The 12,822-nt window shown below is 39.0% G+C and overlaps 1 protein-coding gene across 2 annotated transcripts in view; it reads left to right on the top strand.

Moving 5' to 3' along the window:
• Positions 1-10,105: 10,105 nt before the first annotated feature.
• LOC146485782 (uncharacterized) overlaps positions 10,106-12,822 on the top strand; it is a 4,622-nt gene continuing 1,905 nt past the window's right edge. Inside the window, exons 1-4 of one of the 2 annotated variants that reach the window (XM_085103137.1) lie at positions 10,106-10,133; positions 10,423-10,684; positions 11,237-11,522; positions 11,942-12,245. In XM_085103137.1, coding sequence (XP_084959263.1) covers positions 10,121-10,133; positions 10,423-10,684; positions 11,237-11,522; positions 11,942-12,245 — 865 coding nt within the window. In that variant the 5' untranslated portion in view covers positions 10,106-10,120. Of the gene's footprint in view, positions 10,134-10,422; positions 10,685-11,236; positions 11,523-11,941; positions 12,246-12,822 lie in introns of those variants that run through there. The other variant, XM_085103135.1, reaches the window with a different exon arrangement.

The following is a 12,822-nucleotide window of genomic DNA, read 5'->3' as shown; positions in this document are numbered from 1 at the left end:
CGAATAGCCTCTTTTCGATTTTCAATGTGTTACTAAAAATAGCGTGATACTGTCCCTTTAATACATGAGGTAACGCGTCAAGTATTTTTTTTCTACTTATAGTTTTTCCATTATTCTAATATAAGCGCTTGTTGAATCAAATATTTAGAAAGAAGAGTAAAAATAAAACCTCGAAAGGAAACATATACTGAAGACTGATATATTTTTCTTGAGTGAAAAGTAGCTACTTTATCGCAAGCTTCTCGAGGCGTCCTTGGGTCTGGGGCACAGCTGAACACAGCATGGTGTAGTGCGTTAGCAATTAGGTGAGGACAATAATGTGTGCCAGCAGCCGATGACAGCAGTAAAAATTTCAATCCAAGGCAAAATGCCTTTCTTGCTTACGTTGAAAATAGTTACTGATAATAGAGAAAGCAAACAGAGACAAATTCACTACGCGAGACATGACTAATGTACGGCCGAAAGTTGGATGATTGTTGCGAAAATAGACAAAGATGAAAACAGTTCGGGCAAAAGTTGTTTTGCAGGTCCATTGTAAACAGCAATTTATATGGTAGAATAGAGAGGCAAATTAACTTCTAAAAGAGAACTTGCAGTTATGCGATAAAAACTTATTTGTGGAACTAGCCATTGGCAGAGTTTACAAACGCCATGATCATTCATGCGAAATTGAGAGTCATTGATAAAATGAGAAAAAGAGGAGGAAACAAATGAATTGGTAATCTGATTTTTGCAGTTACTCGAGAAAAAAAAAATGTTTTTCCGCGGCGCTATTGAAGATTTATAAGGTGAGCAAAGACACTGGATTTACTGCAGTGAAAGTTGAAGTGTAAGGTGAACACATGAATTTTCACCTCAGCGTTTGCCATTGGAAGTGGTAAACTCCCCGAGGACAGGCAAAATTCTTAGACCGATAGGAACTGATCCCACGTCCTCTGGATAAGATCAGCCGTTGCTCATCCGACTGACCTGACCGACCTGCATAATGAATATGACTAAAAAGTACGTGACTCGCAAAACCTCGTGAAGCTGGGGCTTTAAACAAAGTTCAGTGCCAACTTGTAACTTAACGATATAATATACGTAACATTGTGTGCACGTACTATGCAATACATGGTCCTCTACTCTTCTACGGTGTACAGTACTGTATTTCTATCACTTGCAGTTCAAAACAAAACATCTCATTCCGTCATTTCATAGTTGTTAAGTTCGAAGTGGAGTTATGTTGCTAATTTAAAGTAGCACAATTGACAATAAAGTCCTAAAGTTAAAATAGGAATGGAGTAAGAATTACGGCGACTTAAAAATGCCGGACACGTACGTTTGAAGCTTCGGCATTTGAAACTTTTGTTTGTAGAGTGGCCGTCTAAGACAGGTAACAAATACATCGTTTGTATGAGCGAAAAATCTGGACTTTGAAAAATGGCCGCTTAATAGAGTATGGCTGCTTAATACAGGGCCGTTACATACAGGTTCGACTGTATTCAAAACAGGAAGTTTTACCCAGTGAACAGGCCTCCCGGCTGGTGCTTGCGTGGGGGATAAATTAAAATGTTTTGGCGGACGATTGTTCGTTCGTTTGTTTGTTTTCCTTTTTTCATTAGGGTTATGCGCTCTTCGTAATTAGTAATAAGGGACGAAGATTTGTCATGTACAAAAATAATTTGTGGGGAAAGAAACAGTGCTGAATATTGCGGCTTTGCTCTAGGTATTCTCCGAATATCTCAAATGTTTGATGAAATAAAAACTACACCTGCTGCTATCTCCAACTAAATAGGAAAATAAGTGACTATCAACGGATTTTCGTTCAACATGGTGTGAAGGTTAACAAATTGTCGGAAGTCTAAAGAAAGAAATTGAAAGATGTTAAAATATGCAAATTTGTTGGGTGGGACATATGTTTTTTTTCCGCAGTTCCTCCTATTCGTCCAATTTATAGTGATGAGTTGGACACGAAAATTTAGTCGTCTGTTGTTGATTCAAAGACATGACAAAAGCACCCAGAACTTGTAATAAAAAAACCCCAATACATTCTCCTAGTTTGTCCCATTTACTGCGTGAGGTAACGCGTCAAGTATTTTTATTTTCCTTATAGTTTTTCCTTTTATTCTAATATAAACGCTTATTGAATCAAATATTTTGAAAGAAGAGTAAAACTAAAACCACGAAAGGAAACATATACTGAAGACTGATATATTTTTCTTGAGTGACAAGTAACTACTTTATCGAAAGCTTCTCGAGGCGTCCTTGCGTCTGAGGCACAGCTGAACACAGCATGGTGTAGTGCGTTAGCAATTAGGTGAGGACAATAATGTGTTCCAGCAGCTGATGACGGCAGTAAAAATTTCAATCCAAGGCAAAATGTCTTTCTTGCGCACGTTGAAAATAGTTACTGATAATGAAGCAAGCAAACAGAGACAAATTAACTACGCAAGAAATAACTAATGTATGGCCAAAAGTTGGATGATTGTTGCGAAAAGAGATGAAAACATTTCGGGAAAAATTGTTTTGCAGGTCCATTGAAAACAGCAATTTATATGGTGGAATAAAGAGGCAAATTAACTGCTACAAGAGAACTTGCAGTTGTGCGATAAAAAACTTATTTGGGGAACTAGCCATTGGCAGAGTTTTGACAAACATCATGATCATTCATGCGAAATTTCCCTGCCCCACCCTTGTGCAAGTTGTGTGATCACACCCACTCTGTGCGATGTCTCCCCCACAGACTCTGGGAGTGATACACTGTAATTAGCAGGACGTTAGGAAAGCACCATTAGAAATGTGAAGGGGGTCGAGGTGGGGAGTCCATAAACAGTCAAAAAATCGTGCAAAACCAAAATATAAGGAAAAAGAAACCTGCATTACTAAGGAAGCGGAAAAAAGGTTGTCAAGGTTGAAAAAAAATCTTGCACACCTGCTGGTTGTGAAAAAATAAGAAACATACCTTTCCAGAAAGTCCCCCTGCCCCTCCCCTTCACATTTGTAATGGTGCATTCGCAGTGAGCACAAGGTTTTATATATTGCCTTGATCTCCTTAGTGTAAGACACTCGCTTAACACAGCGAAGAGGCACCAGGAATCTTTGTAGTACTTATTTATTCTTGACGGCAATTCTACTCAATACTACATCTACTCTACCAGTATCACTCAAATCACGCCTTACTTTATAGTGTGCTGTAAACATGTTTACGACTGTAATTCAACCAAGGCCAGATGGTTCCAACCAGAGATAAGAATTGGTTTTGCCAAAATACACTAACAGGAAAGAACAACACAACTGTTCTAAGAAAATATATAGAAAGGGAAACCAATCAGGATGATAAAATCCGTAAGTGTTTGCCTTGATTTCAACCTTCGAGGAGGACCAAGCCAAGGTTAAAGGAAGGAGGCAAACCTGTCCACAGCACAACTGTTATCTCTAATCTTAAAGTCGAAAATACACCCTTACATTAGCTTCACGACATTAGTCATTCTTCCAAAGCTCTGTTAATTGGTCACTGTAGGGAAATAGCCAAGTGATTGCTTAATTGAGAATACGGGAACGGATTTATATTCAATGATTTGAGGAGTAGTTACTCAATAGAGGGTAAGCTTATAACAGAAGGGCAAATAATAGATACCATGGACATGGTTAAGTGTTACCCCGCGCAACGGTCTCCCTTTTACCACCAACCCTTTCACTCCCAGAAGTGAGCAGCATTATTCTAAAGTCTCCTTATAATTTCAATACACTGTCAAGCAGACAGGTAATAAGAATTAACCAAAAAATTAATAAGGGGATAGTGTTTTGCTCTGACATCAAACTCGCAGGAAAAGCCAACAAAGACATGAATATTAATTACTTAGGAGAATTAACTTTCAGATCCTTTTTTTTTTCAGGATACTAATAACTTTATTGAACATAGCCATAATGAAATATTACAAGATACAAATACAAGATATAAATACAAATACATACATACAAAATCACTACTAAAGAATCACTAAATAACTTACAATAGTAAAGAGAAACAATGGGGACGAGAAAAACAATTTTACCTACAATACTAATAATTTTTTTTTTAACATATAGGCACTTTACATGCTATTTTCGATTACAACACTGTTAACAGATACCATACAGTTTACTACTACTTGCATCTACTACTTTTAACACACTTATATTCAATATATTATTACAAAAAAATCTGAGGCTCAGGGAAGAACATATTTTCTACTTTCCACTGTAATGTTACTTCGGTTTGGAATTCCTGTTCAGTCGGCTTTTTTTCAAAGCATTTGCAAGCATAAATATATTGTTTTAATAAGATGATAAATAAGTGTAATCTGCGTTTTTGGAGGTCGGTTAACTGTTCGAGGAGTGGAATTTCGTTGGTAGCTATAATTGGTCATTAGAGAGGCTCGCATCAGTATTGTTTACTCGATTGAACCACGAAAGAGCCTTAGAGTAGAAAAATCTTGTATTGACACAGTTTATAAAGGTATGTTCTATAGAATCTGAGTTTGGCCAGAAAATACATTTTTACATCACGATACCTTTCCGAAAATTGTATATTGGGGATTTAGTAATCCCGCAAACTTAGGTAGTCGAGGGGTAATTAGCTCCGAGTCGCACTAGTTTTACGAAGAGACAATGTACTCATATGGTTGGATAAAATTGGCCACTATTGTGACGTATTTATTAATATAACAGTAAAAAGTCACGCCACGCTTAACAAACTAATCGGAGCGTGACGTGACATGGAAAAAATTAAGTCATTAAATGTCTCTTCGGAAAAGGTGGGGAAGAAATAAGCGCCGTCCGAGAGAGAACTAAACACTGGCTGGCGAAGGGGGGAGGTAGGTGGGAAAATTTGAACAGATAGCTTGCCACACGATGGTGTAGAGGTAGAAAGGGGCGCTCCTATTTGCGCAACATACTATAAAGAAATCCTTGATCACGTGTTCCCTAGTACCCAGTTCACACAGCCAGTGCTTGATAACAACAGGTATCCCGATGCAAAAATGTAATTATGTTTGGGACATAATTTTTGTTTTTACATCACGATACCTTTCCGAAAATTGTATATTGGGGATTTAGTAATCCCGCAAACTTAGGTAGTCGAGGGGTAATTAGCTCCGGGTCGCATTAGTTTTACGAAGAGACAATGTACTCATATGGTTGGATAAAATTGGCCACTATTGTGACGTATTTATTAATATAACAGTAAAAAGTCACGCCACGCTTAACAAACTAATCGGAGCGTGACGTGACATGGAAAAAATGTAGTAATTAAATGTCTCTTCGGAAAAGGTGGGGAAGAAATAAGCGCCACAAGGCACACAGCGTGTGACCTCCCCACTAAGATCCGGAACTAAGAACCCCGAGGAATATTAGAACTGAAAACAGCGAGGATATAAGAAAGACCTGTAAGGTACAGTCGTGACCAGCAGCCCCTGTCTGACCTAGTCACGTACCGCACGCGAAACAGAGGTTAAATAACATCAGTATCAATTCTCGCCAGAACGGTAGCTCCGTTGTGTGACAGATAACATATTGATAAAGTAGTACATGGGAACAGATACTAAGTGATAGCGAAAAGAGTCCATAGTGAAAAACCCTTTCAGAATGGCAGCCCCTGACTGACCCACGCATCAGAGAATCCACCGTGGCCCATTAACGCTAACGAGAGATGAAGACAAAATATACTGCTACCATAACGGATGTTTAAGGGAGAGTCCACGTGAAGACCAGGCAGGCGAGTCTACAGTGCACCTCACCAATTTTCCTGATATTTGGCACAATTATGTACTTTCACTAGTACATTAACCATATGCAACAGTTTTGCTCAATTGTCTATTGTTGTGCAGAAATGTCAATCAAAATGTCAGAAGGTGGGAAGTGCTCAAATTTGACGTAAAATATACGCTGTGTTTGATCACCTGGTACAACCGTAATATGCCAGGGGATAAAATGAAATTTCAATGAACGATACCTCTTTCCTTAAAGAAAAGAAAAATGTTGAGTAAACTACTGCTATTTATTTCTTTTGGCTTTGTGCTTGATTTAAGTTTACCATATTCAGCCTTATTCAATTCATTTGTAAAAAGTAGGACCTCAAAAGTCCTTGTTTGTAGAGATGCGGCATCTCTTCGATTGAATTAAAATCAATTTATAGATTGCTTAACAAATAGCGTTTCTACAGCAAAAATAAAAAGTCTGTAAAGTTTACCTCGGATAACAGAATTTATTATGAATAAATGTTGTTTATCTCTTATCAATATGCAAATGAGGTCAACATGAAAACCGTGATCACTTGAAGTTAAGTGACTAAAACAGAATGCTGCTTTACAAAAGAAGCAAAAAATCACTTTGAAACACATTTTAAAACCACAAATTGCTTAGCAGCTGGGAAACTAGCATAGAAAATTTGAACAAAGACAAGATAGGGTCATCCATACCAGCGATGACCATCATTCTGACTGGCCTTAATCGCCTTAAGGTGACATGCATGTATTCCTTGAATCGAGCGTCACTCAGTCAAAGCGTCATTGCCCTGAAGATTGGTCGGTATATATCTCTTGGTGTGTAAACTTTACTTCTGCGTACTTCGAACGCTATAGCAATGTTGCCAAACAGATGTTATCGTGTTGACGGCTTCACATCATAGAATAATTACCGCTCGAATGCTTGGTTTAGAATCATCAGTCAGGTCGCGCGTCAAGTTTGTTCAGTTTAGCTCACACAATCTTCCACCGAAAGGAAATCCCAATGAAGCATTCACTTTTCTTTCCCCGATGGAAACCAGTGAAAATATCTTAATTAATTGTTGTTTTTGCACAAATTACAGCTGGGATAGACGATTGCGTGACGCTGTGACTTTTGACATCTGCAGGTGTAAGTTCATTGCATGTCTCAAATTTCAATCCCAGTGAGTCAAAATGGCTTCCTTTGAATGTTCGTTTAGAGCCTATTCCAAGAAAGAATGCGGTTTATCTGGCCGTTATAAAGATCAGAAAGCCCTTGCACCGTCAGAGACCTGTGCAAAAGACATCTCTGGTCATCTAAAAGGTTGTTATAAGACCACATCGGAAGGTGTCGATGTGGAATGGAAACTTTGCCTACTAAGAGTTGGATTATTTGTCGAAGAGGGAGATTCTTTTACTATTTGCCCCCGCCACAGAGATGAATTCGGGCTTGGGTGGCGACCAAGCAAAGCGTGAAAATATCCAATACACGACAGCAAGCAGAAGCCAACAAGAGGAGTGACAAGACGTATGTCGGAGGAAATCTACAGCAAGTATAATATCTTGTGTGAGACCGGCCAAGGTTAGGAAAAAGATGTTACTTTGGGTTGTCATTGTTGTTGTTGTTGTTGTTGTTGTAATAATCATCATCATCATTATATAGTTCAGTTCATGATACAGTCTTTCTTCTACAAGGGCCGGGTCCAAACCATGAACCTAGTGCACTAGAGGGTTGCTTTGTCCTGGTTGTCACTTGATAGATAAGACCTTCCGTAAAATATAGGCCTTTCCCAACAATGTTGTCTTTTAAATTTCTGGGAGGTTGATGTTTCCTGGAATTTTACTGTTGAACTTCTCTGAACCTTTCTTAATTACTCTTAACGCACCTAAGACCACTGGGATTATTTCTGTCTTCATCTGCCACATTCTTGTGATTTCTATTTCTAGATCTTTATACTTGGGTATTTTTTCGGAAACCTTGGTGAAAGTATTTTTATCAGATGGGATAGCCACATCAATGAGAATGCATGAATTATTTATTATTATTATTATTATTATTGTTATTATTGTTGTTGTTGTTGTTGTTTTTGTTACTGCTATACACTAGTATTATCATTCTTGTAACATCCTAGACTATTTTGTATTGCTATTTTAGGTGTCTGTATGAAATGTCTGGGAATTCATACAAAGGCCTTTACGCGCTCTAAGTTGCAGGTACTGCTGTTGCGTTCTTTCCTAAAATAAACATGACGTAACTGTTAGAAAAAAGGGAACACAGTGGAACCTCGATTTAACCAAGTGCCAAGGGACCAAAGATTTTGGTTTGCTGTATCTAGGGTTCGTTGTATATCGACTTTCTTTTCCATACATTTCAAAAAGCCGGGTTAGAGAATATCGTTCGTTATGCCGAGGAGTTCGTTAAATCGAGTTTCCACTGTAGTATGATTTGTACAAAAAAGTTGGTTGAGTAGAGTGTAGAAAAAAGCGTTTGATATCGAAGTTCTATACCCACACGCCTTATAGTTCCTTGCAAACAAAATCTGTTTCGGAGCAGAAATACCTATTCCTTCCTTCCTTCCTTCCTTCCTTCCTTCCTTTCGCGGACAGAAAAACATAGAGCTCTAGTACCTCAGAAGATCGAGTGATATATTAGGAGAAGGAAATGAGAGGTCCAGTCTCATTATATTATAAGACTTGACGAAGTAGTTCTTCATCGTCACCGAATATTCCTTCCCTTTTTTATTTTCCCGAGAGGGCAAGCTAAATGTGAGCAATCTGCGTACTTACTGTTTATATTTGATTTGCGCAGGAGGTAAAGGGGGCCACAAAAGATTTTGAAGCCCGAGAGGAAAGTGCCAGTGAAAGCGAACTTTCAGCAACCTGTCCAAGACAAAGACGAACGCAGGTATGAAAATACAATAACTCGCTGCCAAATAAAGGAATTTTAGCATAACTGCAATCATAGGAGATTTCTCAAGTATTTGACATTTCCTGTACCCTTACAATGACCTTCACCTAACGAAAGATTGCAGGTTATTTTAAAATGACCCACGCTAGGTCTCTACAAATTTATTTACTCAAGCAGGATTTTTTTTTTGTTTCTAAAGGTTTCACCGGGTGAATACTTTAAACTCGAGGGTCAGTATGAGGACGTAATAACGCCAATGCCTGCCTTACTACAGTCGTTATGCTTGGATGAAGACTACTTACCAACACCTCAACCTAATAGTGGACTACAAGCTCTAAATAGACATATTGCTAGTTTGAGTGATGGAAGAATCAGTCCAGTGCGCTTTCAGCTAAATCAACCGATTAAAGATGTCTTCAAAAGTACACGTTCTTACATCAAGCGAAAGGCGAAGGACGTAGTGGAAAACACTCTTGAGTGTATCGCACCGGGACAATCTGCTGAGTTACTTGCTCTGATCACAACCACTACTACAACTAAAGAATCGGAGCCTGAAGGCAAGATTATGGCAACCCTGATTTCATTGTACGAAGGAGCCACCTCATGGTACACGAAAATGACAATTTTATCTATCTTCGTACTACACTACACTAAAACACAGTTACAGGAGATGGTGCCAGGGCTCACGAAATGGAGGATTGATCGGGCAAGAAAACACGCTGTGGTTGTAGGTGAGGGAGTGTGTGAAGAGAGAGAACCCGTTATACGTTATCGCCTAGACGGAGAAAAAGTTAACCATTTCTTAGATTTTATTAGTAGCCCACATTACCTTCAGGACGTAGCTTATGGTACCAGAAAGCTCAAGACGTCAACTGGTGAATGCATCGAAATACCTGATCTTGTGCGAACTGCTATATGTTCAAGAATGGTGAAATTGTATAATTCGTACTGCCGTGAAGTCAGTTTTGATCCTCTTGGAAGATCAACGCTTTTTTCTATTCTTAAGGTAAAAAAATATTTGTTGACTTACTTTGTTTAGGTATTTGGTCCATTGTCCTGTCATAATTTAGCTTAGGGTTTTGCAAGATAAAAGTTACAAACGATATAACTTTGTACTGTAAGTTCAATCATTGCTATTAGCGCCTTTGAAAATCTAGTATAACGAAAGAAATGGCCTTCTTTGATATATTTTTCCGTAAAAAAAGAGAAGAAAACTGAAAAAAAAAAAAACAAAACAAAAACAAAATCAAAATGGTGGTGCGCGGGCGTATAAGAGTCATGAAAAATATGACCACTATAGTCATTGCGACAACGCGAATCTGTTTCGGGGTACCTATCACAATTCTTGACGTGCACGTTGCATTTTTGCATCCTCTTACTTGTTACAGATATGTGCAGCCTCCCAGAAAAAAGTCTTGTTGGCCTTGACAATGTTGCAAACGAAGGGGCCTCAGCTTTTGATACCTTGGAACAAACTGTACAAAAAATGGCTTCCCTTGGTAGGTATAATCGGTGGAGGTGATGTATGTCCAGTTGTTACTGAGTATGTAGCGTTACTCTGCGAGCAAGCTCTACAATTTGAATTGGCCACATTGCCAGTATCAAGCACTGCGATCGAAGGAAGTGAATAAAAATGAAACAGAACATAGCCTCTTGGCTTTTTTTCCTCTAGACTTTATTTACCCAGCGTACAAACTGTTTTGTCGCCCCCCCCCCCCCCCCAACAATTATCCATCCTTTAAGACGTTAACCCATGGAAATAAAGGCAATTCGTTTGCTTTCTCATAGGCTCCTCTCTGGACTGGATTGACAACGTAAAACAAAGGATTCGAGCAGCTAAAAGATATTTAAAAGCAGATTACAAACTGCACGTGTTGGAGGAAAGTCCCTGTGCTGATCACTGTATACGTTTTGCTTTATCATCTGAGGAGGCTGAGTTCAAGTCATCCTGTGACCATAACCATACCATTCAGTGCGATCGATGCTTGGATTGTAAGAAAGTTGCTTGTGATATCATTACTGGACTAAAATCTAATGATATCTCTTACAGGTAACCATCATCAAATAAGTTGAAACAGGTGCATAATGTATTACTTTCCAAAAAATCTTCTTACAGGTGAAGCGCGCGCGGGCGGGGGTATCCACTTTTTTTTTTTTTGCACCGAAAGGTATTTAGCGAACCAGTCAACCACCCAATGCTATGAAAATGAAATAGACAATACTAAGTACACGATGAAAATTATCAAAGAAGCCTGTGACCTGCTCACCGCATGAGTCACCCATAGCTCAGTGGTTAGAACATCCAGACTAGTAACTGGAAGGTCGTGGGTTCGATTCCTGTTGGGGGCTCGAAAAAATTTTCCGAGATTTTCCATCGTGTACTTAGTATTATCTATTTAATTTTCATAGAAAAGATATTTAACAATTGTTCCACGTATGCGCTTGGATATGAGATGGTAGATAGGCAACGAGGCGCATGGCGCCTGTGGTTGGTAAAATTCACTGAACACGCTCTCGTCAGGTTTAGTTAACGCAAGTACGCTTTAGTATCTTTGCAGCTTTTAATTACACTCTTTTTTTAAAACCATATGTGTATTCTTAGTTACCAGGAACAAGAAGAGGAGATCAAGTATGACGTAGAAAAAGCGGTCGAAAGGATATCGCAGTGGAAGGCTCATATTGTGAGAGCGATCAATCAAGAATGGGCGAAACTCAGCACCCTTAACAATCTTACGGCAGAACAGGTCTTAGTGGTTATGGACTGGGCTATGAAGTGGTTACCAAGAAGCTACCGTGAGACTCAAATAGAGTGGTTTGGTAAAAAGGGTATTAGCTGGCATGTGTCAGCCTGCATTACCGAAGCAGAAAAAGAAGAAGCGCGGTTCGAGGTAACACGTGTGGCTAAAGTGTGTTTCCGACATCGTCCAAATTGAAAAGTTTCTCCATAAAAACAAAAAACAAAAAAAATAACAAAGAAAAAAAAAACTTATAAGTGGAGGGGGGAAACTATGGTATTCAGTATAGGTTATACTTCAACACCAATTAATCACCATCAATTAATTCTTTGGAAAGAACATGAAGGAGCTTTTTAAGTCCTAGTTTATCTGATATTTCTACTGTATAATTTGATTTTGCAACATTATCTGGGATTGCATAAGAACTGTTAAGTTCATGTTGTTGTTACTGTCCCTTAAAATAAGAATAATGCGCAACTGCATATAATTTAGTACAAATTAGTCAACTTTTATCTAAGATAAACAAATAAATATTGACATGTTATTAACAAACGCATGTTGCGTTTCGACAGGTGCAGACGTTTATTCATATTTTTGAGAAGTGCAATCAAGACTGGTTTGCGGTAGCTTCAATACTGGAATGCCTTGTGCAGCAGCTTGTGCAATTCTCCCCACATCTTAAAGAGATTTTTTTGAGAAGCGACAACGCTGGCTGTTATCATAATGCGTCTTTGTTGATCAGTGCCCCCACTATTGCCGCAGGAGGAGGATTAACCTTGAGAAACTACAGCTTTAGTGAGGCGAGCAGTGGGAAAGATGTCTGCGACAGAAAGATTGCACCTCTTAAAGCACATATTGCAAGATACCTTAACGAGGGTAATGCAATTTCTTGCTGCAATCATACAGTACTCGACGAAAATGAATTCCCAGCTGCACTCCGGTCAAGCACTCAATTTACTAGGTCTAACATTGTGCAACCGACAAAATCAGGAACAACGTTAAAATGTTAAGCTAAGAATGAAGTACACGAGGGCCTAATTATTCTTAGCGTTTGTATTTCCGTGTTATGAGTACGTACATGCTGACTGTTTTCAAAGCGTGTTCGCGTTGTCCAACCTATTATCATACCGCATCCCCAATACTAAGTACACAGTGTGCATAACGCGTGTTCGAGGGCAGGAGAACTCAAAATGATTCCAGGTGGTAGTCTATTGGATATTCTTTTTCTTGTTTATACTGTTTTAGACTACTATAAATCAATTAAGGAGCACCGGAGCTTTTATGACCTGTCAGGGATATTTGTTTTCCCATGTCGGTCATGGGAGACCACTGGCGGACCACCCTCTGTTTGTGTGGTGTAATGACTGTTCAACAGTGTTGCCGGCCGAAGGCCGGTAATAGAGAAAGGGAGACAAGGCAGGCAAGAAGCCGCCGGCGACCGCTATGGGTCGTT

Source organism: Pavona decussata, unplaced genomic scaffold, assembly GCF_977016875.1.
Source record: "Pavona decussata unplaced genomic scaffold, jaPavDecu1.1 SCAFFOLD_25, whole genome shotgun sequence".
Taxonomy (NCBI): Eukaryota; Metazoa; Cnidaria; class Anthozoa; order Scleractinia; family Agariciidae; genus Pavona; species Pavona decussata.
The sequence above is the reverse complement of the archived record's forward strand: the minus strand, read 5'-3'. Positions and strand labels throughout refer to the sequence as shown.